At 38.2% G+C, this 16924-nt stretch overlaps 3 protein-coding genes across 3 annotated transcripts; 1 reads left to right on the top strand and 2 right to left on the bottom strand.

Moving 5' to 3' along the window:
• Positions 1-70: 70 nt before the first annotated feature.
• LOC134880226 (extracellular calcium-sensing receptor-like) lies at positions 71-3722 on the bottom strand. Its single transcript, XM_063907009.1, is given in 7 exon segments — positions 71-978; positions 1430-1553; positions 1724-1951; positions 2117-2911; positions 3047-3106; positions 3108-3345; positions 3529-3722. Coding segments are annotated over 7 exon segments (2463 nt in total). The 5' UTR covers positions 3639-3722.
• Positions 3723-5822: 2100 nt separating this feature from the next.
• Positions 5823-16657, bottom strand: LOC134880223 (extracellular calcium-sensing receptor-like). The gene is made up of 8 exons (XM_063907007.1): positions 16625-16657; positions 9494-9511; positions 9278-9435; positions 8798-9095; positions 7868-8662; positions 7475-7702; positions 7181-7304; positions 5823-6730 (listed from the first exon to the last, which is right to left on the bottom strand). Exons 1-8 carry the CDS (start codon positions 16655-16657, stop codon positions 5823-5825), a joined length of 2562 nt encoding a protein of 853 aa, XP_063763077.1.
• LOC134880225 (extracellular calcium-sensing receptor-like) lies at positions 12191-15228 on the top strand. Its single transcript, XM_063907008.1, has 6 exons — positions 12191-12411; positions 12498-12786; positions 12884-13624; positions 13707-13934; positions 14039-14162; positions 14321-15228. The coding sequence occupies exons 1-6, from the start codon at positions 12191-12193 to the stop codon at positions 15226-15228; spliced, it is 2511 nt and encodes an 836-aa protein (XP_063763078.1).
• Positions 16658-16924: the final 267 nt, after the last annotated feature.

The raw sequence follows: 16924 nt of genomic DNA, 5'->3' as shown, positions 1-16924 counted from the left end.
TGCTACGTTACACTGAAAAATAATTCACAGTTGGATAAAATGAAATAAATATAATTTTAGAGTTTCGTAATTATTTTAGGGCTCCCTTTCCCATTATATATTTCTTTGTATTCTTCTCTGGTTTCAGTAATATAATATAACATTTTGGGATGAAAATACAAATGAGCAGTCCAAAACTGGAGGACAGAATAGCAAATATCTCTACAGCAACACTAAACTTTCCAGGTGAGCTTACATACGCTGGGATAAAAGTGAGCCATACTGCGCAGAATATTAGCATGCTAAAGGTGATAAATTTGGCTTCATTGAAATTATCCGGCAGTTTCCGAGCCAGAAAAGCAAGAATAAAACATAATATGGCGAGTAGTCCTATGTACCCAAGTACAGACCAAAAGCCCACAGCTGAGCCCAGAGCACACTCTAAGATTATTTTGTGTTTTAATTCTGTAAAATTCTTAAATGGAAAAGGAGGAGAAGTTGATAACCAGAGGATACAAATCATTACTTGTATCAGAGTGAAACCCAGAACAGTTAGTCTCTGCTGTGCAGGCCCAAACCACTTCATCACATTACTGCCTGGAAGTGTAGCCCTGAAGGCCATTAACACCACTATAGTTTTCCCCAGAACACAAGAGATACAGAGGACAAAGGTGATGCCGAATGCTGTGTGTCGCAGCATGCAGGACAACTCAGAGGGCCGGCCGATGAAGGTCAGAGAACACAGGAAACACAGAGTCAAGGAGAAGAGCAGCAGGAAGCTCAGCTCAGAGTTGTTGGCCCTGACAATGGGAGTTTTCCTGTATCTGAAGAAAATGAATGCCACAACAGCTGTGATGCATGTTCCAAATAAGGATGCTGCCGTGAGCAGTGCTCCCATAATCTCTACATATGACAGAAACTCTGCCTCCTTCTTTACACAGGCATCTCTTCTTTCATTTGACCAGAACTCAGGGTGACACCGCACACAGGTGACAGAATCTGAAAAATGTTTAAAGCATGTAAAATACCTGATTATGTAAAATTATTTCTTTTGATTTTTCCTTTGTCCCTACGTTGCATCTTTTCTAAGCATACAAGAAAGTACAGCATACAATTAATATAGAAATTATTTTAAATGTTTTGTTTATTTGTATGAGCACAAGTTCCCCCCTAGGGATTTCTATTAATTTCTATAAATAATGAAATGATTAATCATAGATACACTTGAAGTAGAAACATTGTGAGACTTTTCCATATATTTATGTAGCTAAATTCAAATTCTGTCTCAGTATCTGCATTCGTAACATATTTTTTTGCAATGAATTTGATTTAATGATATTGTTTTTTGTCTTTCTTAAAGTACTGCATGTTTTCAAAATCACATAAAAAATGCACTGCAATTTCAAGAAATGAACAATACATTTGTTGTCTTGCACTTATGATACTCCACCTGTACTGTTGCTCATTTCTCCCTCCGCACATCTGATACAGTCATAGCAGCAGACAGGCTTTCCTTTTTGTAGAACCTTTCGAGTTCCTGGAAGACATTTTTCACTGCAAATTGACAAAGGTACCTGTGGGACAAAATGCACTATGAGAAAAGAAAATGGGCCCTCACTTTGAGGTTGCCTTTGAATATCTTTATTAATAATTGTGATGCATAAAAACCATACATTATGATGGGCATGACTTTTACATTGCTAATGATTCAAATAGTCTGTAGTTATCAATGACGGTATTTTACCTGTTGTAAGTTCTGTGTCCAAGTTATAGACTCATTTTGCAGATTGAGCTGTTTGTTTGCAGGTAAAGATGCATCATAAAGACCAACTGTGACAAATTCTGCAATGTCATTTTCTCTTGGCTTCCAATTTATAATTTCATACTTTGCTGCTGGGTCTCCATTTTCATTGAAGTAGACCTCTTCTCCTTCCTTTGTTTTAAACTGAATAGTTTTTATGTGCTGTAAGATCTAAAAACAAATATCCATCAATGCAGAACATCTGAAAAATGTGTTGTTGTCCAAGTGTTTCAACAGCATTATAAACATCATCAATTTATTGTTCATAATTTTAAACATGTTTCTTGTTGATGTGATTTAATGTAAAAACTACAAGAACATTTGTGTTCAACTCACCGTAAATGGATCTAGCTGCACCTTGGTGTTACATGTTTTGTTACAGCTGAGAATAAAATGAAGTGCGTGGGCCGCAGCGTACACTCCTTTATAGACATTGTTAAAGATGGGCATCAGAGACATATCGGTAAAGCTGTTTTGCACTTCACTCAAATCTTCATTTCCAGTACATTCTATCTGATTTCTTGATGAAGTCTTTGACTGCTTGAACTTACAACTAAATAATGACTCATAAAAGTTTGTAAACATTTCATTACTAGAGACATTGAGCGGCCTTACATCCAACATGAAATCCCTCAAGCCACTGACATGTGCTTTGGGGATGGATAGGCCTATAGCACCGTCTAGAATGTGATGCCTATCCATGGCTGCAATTTGTGAATCGAAGATCCAGCCCTCAGAGCCTACCCACTGGTACCCAGTCAAGTTGTGGCGAGAAAACTCATGCAGTATCACTTCCAAATCGATGTGGGAGAGGAAACCAACGATCACTTTGGAAGTGGAAGCCTTGATAATGTCAACTATCTTCTGTATTTTGTCCGGTGGATCAGTTCTAAAGAAGGACACAGAGTACTCAAGACAGATGTCCAGCTGCTCGGCCGTTTCTGTGAATGTGGCCATACCATTGTTTCCATAATCATCATTTGTTCTAATAGCTCCAACCCAAGTCCAACCAAAATGCTTGACCAACTGTGCTAGGGCTCTGCTCTGGTAGTAGTCACTGGGTATTGTTCTGAGGAAGGATGGGTACTTGGTTTTATCACTGAGACAGGCACAAGTAGCAAAGTGGCTGATCTAAAAGAAAAAAAAGACGTTACATCCCGAGTTACAGATGCAGAATATAAAGTATTTATACAGCCAACTAAAATCACTCTTGCTATACATAGTAGCAATAGTTGAATATGAATAATATTAACCAATGTTACCCACAATTGGAATATAAAAGGGTCCGATAGCAGTGGCCATAGCCATGCAAGGAGAGGAAGAACTATTCTCCCAAAATGGCCTGCACTTGGGCAGGTCTTGTACATGGTGCTTCAGAGAGTTGTGATACATCTTCGTTACCATTTGCAAAGGCCAATGCAACCCTCACACTTTTGGCTATTGAGCCACAGGAATCATAGATTCTATAGCCCAGAGAGATGCCAGGCAATAGGTCTGTGCTGTTGTTAATCTCCTCTATGGCAAATAGCATAGCCTGGGCAAACTGGAACCCTCTGAAATTCAAGCTTGATGCAAACAGTTAAAATTTGTTAAAAATAGTCCATGCAGTAGAAAGAGTGGCGCAGTACATGGAAGTATTTGATGGTAAAAACACACACAACAGGAGTATATCTAAATTTGAATGTTCAATGTTACACCCTTTCAGAAATCTGAAGAGAAAACATGTACAGTATATAGTATACTTTTACCTGGTGCATTGCAGTGGCAGTGGTTTGTCCATGTAGGTATCCCGTCTGTTCTTCCAGCTGCTATGCAAAGAGAAGATTCCCCCCAACATAATGTCCCCATCCTTAAACATCTGAGGGATCTCAGGGTCCCCTCTCTGTGTGCACACTGTCTCCTCAGCCTGAGAGAAAGATGCCACCAGTAACAGATGTAAGAGTGCCCATCCCTGCTCCGGCCACCTCTGTGTGGATGACATACTGTTTGAGTGAGCCAAAACAGTTTGGTGGCAACACATGAACCCCAAATGTAAATGTTAATTGGGCACTGGTATTTATATGTTTTGGAGAAGCATGGGAAAGAATAATGAAACAGTGATGTTTTATCTCTCTGGACTTACAAGGTTGGGCGCAAAGGAAGGAGGCGCACAACAGAAAAAGGGTTATTAGCCTTACTGAACTTAGTGGTACTGGTGTGCTCTCGATATTTCACATTTATCCAATAAAAACTAAATATTATTCAATCACTTCTCAGAAGATCATACTTTGAAAGTTCTCTTAACTCAAAATCCATGTCATATTTCCAAGTTTCCTTTTAGTATATTTATGGTGATACAAGAGAGTATTCTGTTTTGGACTATACTGTAAAATGATTCACTTAGGAATAGGTGGGTATCTCGACTTGCAGCAGTTCTCTTTTAAGGCCTCTGATGAGTTTTTCCAGCTGCTGGCCACTACATCTGATCTAATGGGTCTTTCCTTGTAATTTTTTTTGTGACAGAATAAAATTACCAGAACATGGACGAAGCACAGAGTCTCCAGTCTGCTTTTTTTGTGCGAAAGTATCAAATTACTTTTTATAAATGATCATCCAGAGTTTCATGCTTGTTTTGGAAACATGACCCCAAACTGTCCATAAAGTAAACAGATTTTCAGGTGGCAGTTTCTTGCAAGCACAGCCCCAGATCTTATTTCTCATGATATCATAACGCAACGAGGCCTTCCCGGAGATCAGGTAGATCTTCGGGAAGGCCAATGGCAGATCTTGACGATCAGTCTGGGTTTTGGCAAGGATGGCAGCTGAGATGATAGACGATGGATAGATAATTCACTTGTAATTTACGGTCAAAACCTAACACTATAAACTACTCTAGGAATTGAGTTGACATTTAACTCAATGTGTTTGAATGAGTCTTCTTCCAAAGGTTTAAAAACTAAATCATATAAACTTAAAGTAAGTGTTCTTTCTTTACTTCAGGGTAGAACTTTTTTTTAATCAAAAGTCAACATCATGGTCATATCCTCCAGGGCATAATTATGATTATCATGATGCAACAGGCCTGAGGGAAAGTTTCCAGTGTAAGCTGAGGGGACAGGTGTGGAGGCAGGCTGGGGACACTGTGAACTCCAGAGGAAGTTTGTTAGTTTGTTAAACCGCTTGCGAGTGGAAATAGCCGGAGGTTTGAGTCATAGTCAGACCTGAGGCACTTAGATTTCATCACATGTGCTTCTTCTAAATGAACCCCGAAAGACAAATCTTCTGGGGAGGTCTGAAGTGTTTCATAAACTAACAGGCATCTCTACAAACACAAACAACAAGTTCTTTTTAATTGAAGAGGGATTAAGATGCATGTCAGCTGTCAATTTAACATCTCTTTGACTGAAAAGAATAACAATAACAGCTGATTAAATTCACATTACCAATTAACGTGTTGCATTGTTTATTTTGATCAGCAGTCAAAAGTGTTACTTTAACTCCATAATCCCCCCAAAAACTTTTCTCAAAATATAAATGTATAGGGTAGAATAATAAAAAGGTAAATGTGACATAATAATTGGACAGTAATTAATGTATGACTTGTTACAGCACACAGAGTCTCCCTTCCCCATTTGCAGAACCAAAAGGAGCAGCCTCAGTAATGACATGGCTGTGCTATGCTCTTCAGGTCAGGCCAATCTGCTTGACAGGCCACGACACCCCTTTATACACCATCAGGAACAAGTAGAGAGTTTTCCTGCTTTAAATTAAGTCTCAGGACACAAGAAGACATTTAAGATAAGTCAAAACGTGTTTTATGCAGGAAAATGTAGATTGTTTTATTTGAATAACAATTTTGTGCAATGAATTTGAAATCACCAAGGAGTTTGATATTTTGGGTGTGCATATAATTGTATTCTTTTTTTATTACCATATATACATATTGGTTGAAGTGATGGTACATTGTGTTCTATTAAAGGAGTCATCTCAATATGCTACTTTACACTAACAAATAATTCACAGTTGGATAAAATGAAATAAATATAATTTTAGAGTTTCGTAATTATTTTAGGGCTCCCTTTCCCATTATATATTTCTTTGTATTCTTCTCTGGTTTCAGTAATATAATATAACATTTTGGGAGGAAAATACAAATGAGCAGTCCAAAACTGGAGGACAGAATAGCAAATATCTCTACAGCAACACTAAACTTTCCAGGTGAGCTTACATACGCTGGGATAAAAGTGAGCCATACTGCGCAGAATATTAGCATGCTAAAGGTGATAAATTTGGCTTCATTGAAATTATCCGGCAGTTTCCGAGCCAGAAAAGCAAGAATAAAACATAATATGGCGAGTAGTCCTATGTACCCAAGTACAGACCAAAAGCCCACAGCTGAGCCCAGAGCACACTCTAAGATTATTTTGTGTTTTAATTCTGTAAAATTCTTAAATGGAAAAGGAGGAGAAATTGATAACCAGAGGATACAAATCATTACTTGTATCAGAGTGAAACCCAGAACAGTTAGTCTCTGCTGTGCAGGCCCAAACCACTTCATCACATTACTGCCTGGAAGTGTAGCCCTGAAGGCCATTAACACCACTATAGTTTTCCCCAGAACACAAGAGATACAGAGGACAAAGGTGATGCCGAATGCTGTGTGTCGCAGCATGCAGGACCACTCAGAGGGCCGGCCGATGAAGGTCAGAGAACACAGGAAACACAGAGTCAAGGAGAAGAGCAGCAGGAAGCTCAGCTCAGAGTTGTTGGCCCTGACAATGGGAGTTTTCCTGTATCTGAAGAAAATGAATGCCACGACGGCTGTGATGCATGTTCCAAATAAGGATGCTGCCGTGAGCAGTGCTCCCATAATCTCTACATATGACAGAAACTCTGCCTCCTTCTTTACACAGGCATCTCTTCTTTCATTTGACCAGAACTCAGGGTGACACCGCACACAGGTGACAGAATCTGAAAAATGTTTAAAGCATGTAAAATACTTGATTATGTAAAATTATTTTTTTATTTTTCCTTTGTCCCTACGTTGCATCTTTTCTAAGCATACAAGAAAGTACAGCATACAATTAATATAGAAATTATTTTAAATGTTTTGTTTATTTGTATGAGCACAAGTTCCCCCCTAGGGATTTCTATTAATTTCTATAAATAATGAAATGATTAATCATAGGTACACTTGAAGTAGAAACATTGCGAGACTTTTGCATATATTTATGTAGCTAAATTCAAATTCTGTCTCAGTATCTGCATTCGTAACATATTTTTTTTGCAATGAATTTGATTTAATGATATTGTTTTTTGTCTTTCTTAAAGTACTGCATGTTTTCAAAATCACATAAAAAATGCACTGCAATTTCAAGACATGAACAATACATTTGTTGTCTTGCAGTTATGATACTCCACCTGTACTGTTGCTCATTTCTCCCTCCGCACATCTGATACAGTCATAGCAGCAGACAGGCTTTCCTTTTTGTAGAACCTTTCGAGTTCCTGGAAGACATTTTTCACTGCAAATTGACAAAGGTACCTGTGGGACAAAATGCACTATGAGAAAAGAAAATGGGCCCTCACTTTGAGGTTGCCTTTGAATATCTTTATTAATAATTGTGATGCATAAAAACCATACATTATGATGGGCATGACTTTTACATTGCTAATGATTCAAATAGTCTGTAGTTATCAATGACGGTATTTTACCTGTTGTAAGTTCTGTGTCCAAGTTATAGACTCATTTTGCAGATTGAGCTGTTTGTTTGCAGGTAAAGATGCATCATAAAGACCAACTGTGACAAATTCTGCAATGTCATTTTCTCTTGGCTTCCAATTTATAATTTCATACTTTGCTGCTGGGTCTCCATTTTCATTGAAGTAGACCTCTTCTCCTTCCTTTGTTTTAAACTGAATAGTTTTTATGTGCTGTAAGATCTAAAAACAAATATCCATCAATGCAGAACATCTGAAAAATGTGTTGTTGTCCAAGTGTTTCAACAGCATTATAAACATCATCAATTTATTGTTCATAATTTTAAACATGTTTCTTGTTGATGTGATTTAATGTAAAAACTACAAGAACATTTGTGTTCAACTCACCGTAAATGGATCTAGCTGCACCTTGGTGTTACATGTTTTGTTACAGCTGAGAATAAAATGAAGTGCGTGGGCCGCAGCGTACACTCCTTTATAGACATTGTTAAAGATGGGCATCAGAGACATATCGGTAAAGCTGTTTTCGACTTCACTCAAATCTTCATTTCCAGTACATTCTATCTGATTTCTTGATGAAGTCTTTGACTGCTTGAACTTACAACTAAATAATGACTCATAAAAGTTTGTAAACATTTCATTACTAGAGACATTGAGCGGCCTTACATCCAACATGAAATCCCTCATGCCACTGACATGTGCTTTGGGGATGGATAGGCCTATAGCACCGTCTAGAATGTGATGCCTATCCATGGCTGCAATTTGTGAATCGAAGATCCAGCCCTCAGAGCCTACCCACTGGTACCCAGTCAAGTTGTGGCGAGAAAACTCATGCAGTATCACTTCCAAATCGATGTGGGAGAGGAAACCAACGATCACTTTGGAAGTGGAAGCCTTGATAATGTCAACTATCTTCTGTATTTTGTCCGGTGGATCAGTTCTAAAGAAGGACACAGAGTACTCAAGACAGATGCCCAGCTGCTCGGCCGTTTCTGTGAATGTGGCCATACCATTGTTTCCATAATCATCATTTGTTCTAATAGCTCCAACCCAAGTCCAACCAAAATGCTTGACCAACTGTGCTAGGGCTCTGCTCTGGTAGTAGTCACTGGGTATTGTTCTGAGGAAGGATGGGTACTTGGTTTTATCACTGAGACAGGCACAAGTAGCAAAGTGGCTGATCTAAAAGAAAAAAAAGACGTTACATCCCGAGTTACAGATGCAGAATATAAAGTATTTATACAGCCAACTAAAATCACTCTTGCTATACATAGTAGCAATAGTTGAATATGAATAATATTAACCAATGTTACCCACAATTGGAATATAAAAGGGTCCGATAGCAGTGGCCATAGCCATGCAAGGAGAGGAAGAACTCTCTCCCAAAATGGCCTGCACTTGGGCAGGTCTTGTACATGGTGCTTCAGAGAGTTGTGATACATCTTCGTTACCATTTGCAAAGGCCAATGCAACCCTCACACTTTTGGCTATTGAGCCACAGGAATCATAGATTCTATAGCCCAGAGAGATGCCAGGCAATAGGTCTGTGCTGTTGTTAATCTCCTCTATGGCAAATAGCATAGCCTGGGCAAACTGGAACCCTCTGAAATTCAAGCTTGATGCAAACAGTTAAAATTTGTTAAAAATAGTCCATGCAGTAGAAAGAGTGGCGCAGTACATGGAAGTATTTGATGGTAAAAACACACACAACAGGAGTATATCTAAATTTAATATTCAATGTTACACCCTTTCAGAAATCTGAAGAGAAAACATGTACAGTATATAGTATACTTTTACCTGGTGCATTGCAGTGGCAGTGGTTTGTCCATGTAGGTATCCCGTCTGTTCTTCCAGCTGCTATGGAAAGAGAAGATTCCCCCCAACATAATGTCCCCATCCTTAAACATCTGAGGGATCTCAGGGTCCCCTCTCTGTGTGCACACTGTCTCCTCAGCCTGAGAGAAAGATGCCACCAGTAACAGATGTAAGAGTGCCCATCCCTGCTCCGGCCACCTCTGTGTGGATGACATACTGTTTGAGTGAGCCAAAACAGTTTGGTGGCAACACATGAACCCCAAATGTAAATATTAATTGGGCACTGGTATTTATATGTTTTGGAGAAGCATGGGAAAGAATAATGAAACAGTGATGTTTTATCTCTCTGGACTTACAAGGTTGGGCGCAAAGGAAGGAGGCGCACAACAGAAAAAGGGTTATTAGCCTTACTGAACTTAGTGGTACTGGTGTGCTCTCGATATTTCACATTTATCCAATAAAAACTAAATATTATTCAATCACTTCTCAGAAGATCATACTTTGAAAGTTCTCTTAACTCAAAATCCATGTCATATTTCCAAGTTTCCTTTTAGTATATTTATGGTGATACAAGAGAGTATTCTGTTTTGGACTATACTGTAAAATGATTCACTTAGGAATAGGTGGGTATCTCGACTTGCAGCAGTTCTCTTTTAAGGCCTCTGATGAGTTTTCCAGCTGCTGGCCACTACATCTGATCTAATGGGTCTTTTCCTTGTAATTTTTTTTGTGACAGAATAAAATTACCAGAACATGGACGAAGCACAGAGTCTCCTGTGCGAAAGTATCAAATTACTTTTTATAAATGATCATCCAGAGTTTCATGCTTGTTTTGGAAACATGACCCCAAACTGTCCATAAAGTAAACATATTTTCAGGTGGCAGTTTCTTGCAAGCACAGCCCCAGATCTTATTTCTCATGATATCAAAACGCAACGAGGCCTTCCCGGAGATCTGGTAGATCTTCGGGAAGGCCAATGGCAGATCTTGACGATCAGTCTGGGTTTTGGCAAGGATGGCAGGTGAGATGATAGACGATGGATAGATAATTCACTTGTAATTTACGGTCAAAACCTAACACTATAAACTACTCTAGGAATTGAGTTGACATTTAACTCAATGTGTTTGAATGAGTCTTCTTCCAAAGGTTTAAAAACTAAATCATATAAACTTAAAGTAAGTGTTCTTTCTTTACTTCAGGGTAGAACTTTTTTTTAATCAAAAGTCAACATCATGGTCATATCCTCCAGGGCATAATTATGATTATCATGATGCAACAGGCCTGAGGGAAAGTTTCCAGTGTAAGCTGAGGGGACAGGTGTGGAGGCAGGCTGGGGACACTGTGAACTCCAGAGGAAGTTTGTTAGTTTGTTAAACCGCTTGCGAGTGGAAATAGCCGGAGGTTTGAGTCATAGTCAGACCTGAGGCACTTAGATTTCATCACATGTGCTTCTTCTAAATGAGCCCCGAAAGACAAATCCTCTGGGGAGGTCTGAAGTGTTTCATAAACTAACAGGCATCAAACACAAACAACAAGTTCTTTTTAATTGAAGAGAGATTAAGATGCATGTCAGCTGTCACTTTAACATCTCTTTGACTGAAAAGAATAACAATAACAGCTGATTAAATTCACATTGCCAATTAACGTGTTGCATTGTTTATTTTGATCAGCTGTCAAAAGTGTTACTTTAACTCCCTAATCCCCCCAAAAACTTTTCTCAAAATATAAAGGACAGAAAAAGACAGGTAAAAGGTAGAATAATAATAAAAAGTAAATGTAAATGTGGCATAATAATTCGACAGTAATTAATGTATGACTTATTATAAATATAGTATCGTTCTCACAGTTAAAGTTTTCTGATCTGGCCCCGGCCGTGGCGCAACTGGCTGGGGCACCTGCACCATACACCGGCGACCCGGGTTCGATTCCCGAACCGTGGTCCTTTCCGGATCCCACCCCGACTCTCTCTCCCACTTTCCTCTCACTCTCCACTGTCCTATCCGATTAAATGCAACAGGCCCCCAAAACATATCAAACAAAAAAAAAAGTTTTCTGATCTATAGAGTACATTATAGGAAAATGACAGAATGTTAGATAATTAAGATGACCAAATACTTTTGGGTTAATATTGACATTTTGTATAAAACATTATGCGTTACCAAAATTTCAAGCAAAAGTAAGAGGTGAAAATATCAATGAATAGTATGTGTGTATGATTAACATACAGTACGTTAGGTAGCTGTGACTTGGATTAGAATCATTAATGTAAAAACTAATCCTATCATTTCAAAAAATTAATACCTATATGTGAGTGACAGACGTAGATGCTATATATTCATTTCAATATTTTGGCAAAAACATTTGGAGGTCCTGGGTTTTTTACATGTTGGAGACATAATACAGAAAGAAGACAGTATACCAGGGCAGTCAGTGGAGCACCTACCTAACTCCTCTGCCTAAATAAAAAATGTCACAATGTAAGCATATGTAGTATAGTATGTACAGATTTATTCAATTTAAAGTACAAATTTATAGTATTCTTATTTCATCCAAAGTAACACTACTAATTTTCCCTTCAGAGTGATATATATAAATGAAGATTGTTTGTTTTTGTTCAGCCATTATTTACTGCAAAATTGTATTCTATAACATTATGTTGTGAACAAAAGTTGCAAAGTATCTTGTAAATGTAACTACACCTTCCATGGCAACTTTTTTAATTAAAAGATTTCATGGCAAAACCTGATCAAACTGTCCTAACCTACTTTTCTCTGATTGGGTAGTTAAAGGCCAGTGACCCCTGCCGCCAACAAAGACAATAAAAGTCACATCTAAGTCCACTTCACTCCGACCTGATTAGGTAGCTCTGCCTATTCAACATTTGGGAGTGGAACATGTCACATGTGATAACACTGCTGGTGTTCATGGGGCCCATATTGGCATTTGGATCAGCCGAGGAGGAAACTCCTATCTGTAAGATCCTTGGAAGTCCAGAGTTTCCTCTGCTGTCTAAAGAAGGAGTCGTCATGATCGGGGGAGCCTTTTCCATTCATAGCAAAATCACCCAACCTCCTCTTTCTTTTACAGAGAAACCAACACGTCTGAACTGTTTCAGGTAATATTGATGTCTGTATATAAATGCTTTGTCATAAGGTCTTTCACAGCGAATACAAGTTTGTATTTTTGCTCTTTTTGTCTCAGTGTCAACCTCAGGGAGTTTCGATTTGCCCAGACTATGATCTTTGCAATTGAGGAAATAAACAAGAGTGAATTTCTTCTTCCAAATATTTCAATTGGATACCGTATTTATGACAACTGTGGCTCAACATTTACCTCTATGCGAGCTGTAATGGCTCTGATGAATGGTGACGAGAGGGCTGTGGGAAAAAGCTGCTCGGGTCAATCAGCTGTCCTTGCTATAATTGGGGAGTCTGAATCCTCTTCAACCATTATCCTGTCACGCACTACAGGACCATTCAAAATACCAGTGGTAAGAGCTATGTCTCTTTATATCTGTATTGTTATGATTTATATTATGAAATGGTTACTCTCCTTTTTTTTCTCTCTCTCTCTCTGTATTCTCTCAGATAAGTCATTCAGCTACTTGTGAGTGTTTGAGTAAAAGAAAGGAGTATCCCTCTTTCTTTCGAACAATTGCCAGCGACCTTTACCAAAGCCGAGCCCTCGCCCAGCTGGTCAAGCACTTTGGCTGGACCTGGGTCGGGGCAATCAACAGTGACAGTGACTATGGTAACAATGGCATGGCCATCTTCCTTGCTGCAGCCCAAGAGGAAGGAGTGTGTGTGGAGTATACAGAGAAATTTCACAGAACAGAACCAGAAAAACTAATGAAAGTGGTAGAAGTGATCCGAAAGAGCACTGCCCGTGTCATTGTTGGTTTCCTAGCCCATGTAGAAATGAACAACCTTCTCGAACAGTTGAGTCTGCACAACATCACAGGTCTGCAGTTTATTGGCGTTGAGGCCTGGATCACTGCTGACAGCCTTGTTACTCCTACCAGCTTTAGTGTGCTGGGTGGTTCATTGGGTTTTGCTGTGCAAAAGACCAATATCAGTGGCCTGGAAGATTATTTAATAAATGCTTTCTGGGAGACAGAGTTCAAGTGCAAGGGGAAAACAGATTCAATCCCATGCAAAGTAAACCAGGATCTAATGGAACTTAAAGATTATCATGATGACGTGACAGAGCTGAGATACTCCAGTAACATCTACAAAGCCATCTATGCTGTGGCCCATTCTTTGCACAGCATCCTAAAGTGCTCCAAAAGTCAGGGGTGTGAGAACACTGTAAATGTTACTCCCTGGCAGGTAAAAAGTACAGATTATTAAAGTGTTTATTTTTCATCTTTATTCATTCATACATTGACATATTGTTTTACTGCTTTTCCAGGTAGTTGAGTCTTTGAAACAGGTACATTTTACTATTGAGAATGGGGAGCAGGTGTGGTTCGACAGCACAGGAGCAGCTGTTGCTCGCTATGAGGTGGTGAACTGGCAGCGTGGATCAGATGACTCGGTTCAGTTTAAACCTGTTGGCTATTATGACGCTTCCTTACCTCTTGGACATAAATTTGTCCTCAAGACTGAAGACATAGTATGGCCTGGAGGGGGGACAGAGGCAAATATATTCATTGACAGTAAAATGTACATTTATGTGTCTTGTTTGATCATATTTCATTTTGAATGATGTTGAAAATTAATATTACTATCTTTCTTTTAAAGTTGCCTGTGTCAGTTTGCAGCGAGAGCTGTCATCCAGGAACTCATAAAGTCCTTCAGAAAGGAAAGCCAGTGTGCTGCTATGACTGTATACCATGTGCAGAGGGAGAAATCAGCAACAGCACAGGTATATGTACCGCAGCCCTGAGATATAGCAATTGTCATACATTGTTTGCTTTCTACACTCTGTGTGTCATGTTAAAGTTTGCTATGGTTCAGTCAATTATTGACATTTTAAGATGTAACTGATATCATTACATAATAGTTATAATATTTCTATTACAGATTCTAATGACTGCAATAAGTGTCCTGAAGAGTATTGGTCCAATGAAAACAGAGATACATGTATACCGAAAAATGTCGAGTTCCTCAACTTCACTGAGGTTATGGGTATATTACTTGTATTTTTCACTTTGTTTGGTGTACTTCTTACTTTGATTGTAGCCACTGTATTTCTGATCAATAAGGACACTCCTATTGTCAGGGCCAACAACTCTGAGCTGAGCTTCCTGCTGCTCTTCTCCTTGACTCTGTGTTTCCTGTGTTCTCTGACCTTCATCGGCCGGCCCTCTGAGTGGTCCTGCATGCTGCGACACACAGCATTCGGCATCACCTTTGTCCTCTGTATCTCTTGTGTTCTGGGGAAAACTATAGTGGTGTTAATGGCCTTCAGGGCTACACTTCCAGGCAGTAATGTGATGAAGTGGTTTGGGCCTGCACAACAGAGACTGACTGTTCTTGGTTTTACTATAATACAGGTTATAATTTGCATACTTTGGCTGACAATCAACCCTCCATTCCCCTTTGAAAATATGAACCACCATAATGATAAGATTATTCTTGAGTGTGCCCTGGGATCAGCTGTAGGGTTCTGGGCTGTGTTAGGATACATAGGGCTCTTAGCGGTGTTGTGTTTTGTTCTTGCTTTTCTGGCTAGAAAACTGCCTGATAATTTTAATGAAGCTAAATTTATCACATTCAGCATGTTGATATTCTGTGCAGTCTGGATCACCTTTATCCCAGCGTATGTCAGCTCTCCTGGGAAGTTCACTGTGGCTGTGGAGATATTTGCTATTTTGGCCTCCAGTTATGGACTACTTTTCTGTATATTTGCACCCAAATGTGTTGTTATTGTACTCAAACCTGAACTGAACACAAAAAAACATCTGATGGGGAAAACTGAATCCAATTAAATACAAATTAAATTAGCCTTTTTATGTTTATTTATTTTATGGTTTGTGGTTTGGCTTGCATTTTGCAGTGACACTTAATTTCAAACATATTAGCTAATATTAGCTAAACATCACATTTTAGATGATTCCAGTAAATCCTACCTATCTGATGCTAAAATACTGATATAAAAAGTAAATTAATAATTTGTATTTCATATTAATAAATCAAATACAACTTAAAACCATCCTTGACTTTCTGTGTCTTTATTTCAATTAATATATATATATTTTTTAAACATAAAGATGTGTTGTCATTATAACCTCTCGTGCATACATAATGTTTGTTATTTAGTAGCCCCAAATATATTAAAGCTATTAATACAACCTAACCTCACTTTATTCAGGGACGTTGCAAACCATGTTCCCTTTTTTTCCTCTAAATGCCTTGTTCACATTCAGCCATGTTACAAACATTCACACCTTGAACCTGGCCAGTAACTCCACTGAATCAGGTAAGGAGTTAAATGTTTTTCTCAAGTGCACATGGTGTGGTTAGTGGTTTTTGGTGATCAAAAGTAATCAGCAATCATAATATATTAAAAACACATGCTGTTGTTTTGAGAAATTCACCTGTCAAGGCAGCAACAGTGTAAGAAGAAGCACAGATATTACACAGGAAATATAAAAATTGGAAAATTTAAATAAGAAGTAAGATAAAATATGACTAAATATGTGTTAACGGGAGCTAAACTATGGTCCGGTGAATGTACATATATTTGAGCAGAACAGATATCTTGAATATATGTACATATGTACATACAGTACGTAAGTTGTGTGCATACAGTGCAAACATTATTAATGTTCAGTGCTTAATGTTGAACGTTTTTTATGGGTTACAGGGTTAACCCTTGGTTGTGCAGCCTGATGGCTACAAGCACAAAGGACTGTTCGAGGCGCTGAGTGCTGTGCCGAGGAGGGATGAGTCTGTGGCTGAATGTACTTGTCACATACGTATGCCAAAAGCTTCTAACAATGCACACATTTCAACACATATTGTATTTGGTACAGACAAGGGGCGTCAAAGGATTTAAATGTTGGCTTTAAAACATTTTTAAAGCTAAAGTCTTCATCTCCACAACTATTTTGATAGGTTTATTTCTTCACTTCAGGTTAGTAAAATCTTTTGTGCTAATTCATGGTCTGAAAACACAAAAGTGCCACTAACAAACATCATACATATTAGCATGTTTAGTTATGTTATTACCTTTTTAACCATATCATTATTAAGTATAAAAACAATGTACTACCTCAGGTTTTAGTTTTCATATTTGTGTGAATAAAAAATGTTGTGTTTAATATTTTCTCAAATATTTTCTTGATTATGGATTTCTTTTCTTTTCATTACTGTGCATTTGACAAATAACACATTTTCTGAAAAAAACAAAAACATATTTAGTTCTAAGTTTACAAACATTTTTAAATGACATGAGTAGCCCCATCAGATGAGACAATTTAAGATAAAACTGTTTGACATATTGGTCTTACAAACAGTCAGCGAAAACCTTTGCAAAGCAAGTTAAGCAAAGCACTGAAAGCACTCTATGCAAGATTTGGTTTTCATATTTGTTTGAATAAAACATTTGGTTTTTAATGTTTCCTCAGATATTATTACTCAGATTATGGATTTTACTTTTTTTCTGTTTTTCCCTTTTCATTA

Source organism: Eleginops maclovinus, chromosome 18 (genome assembly GCF_036324505.1).
Source record: "Eleginops maclovinus isolate JMC-PN-2008 ecotype Puerto Natales chromosome 18, JC_Emac_rtc_rv5, whole genome shotgun sequence".
NCBI classification, from domain to species: Eukaryota; Metazoa; Chordata; class Actinopteri; order Perciformes; family Eleginopidae; genus Eleginops; species Eleginops maclovinus.
Note: the sequence above shows the minus strand (reverse complement) of the source record. Positions and strands in the feature narration are given on the sequence as shown.

Bases quoted from the DNA above. Each gene is read 5' to 3' on its own strand.
- LOC134880225 (XM_063907008.1), top strand. From the start codon at position 12,191: ATGTCACATGTGATAACACTGCTGGTGTTCATGGGGCCCATATTGGCA. The intron at 12,412-12,497 runs GTAATATTGATG...TTTTTGTCTCAG, and splicing joins ACACGTCTGAACTGTTTCAG to TGTCAACCTCAGGGAGTTTC. The intron at 13,625-13,706 runs GTAAAAAGTACA...CTGCTTTTCCAG, and splicing joins TAAATGTTACTCCCTGGCAG to GTAGTTGAGTCTTTGAAACA.
- LOC134880223 (XM_063907007.1), bottom strand. From the start codon at position 16,657: ATGTTTTTGTTTTTTTCAGAAAATGTGTTATTT. The intron at 8,663-8,797 runs GTGGGTAACATT...TTTTTCTTTTAG, and splicing joins GACCCTTTTATATTCCAATT to ATCAGCCACTTTGCTACTTG. The intron at 6,731-7,180 runs GTGGAGTATCAT...AACATTTTTCAG, and splicing joins AGAAATGAGCAACAGTACAG to ATTCTGTCACCTGTGTGCGG.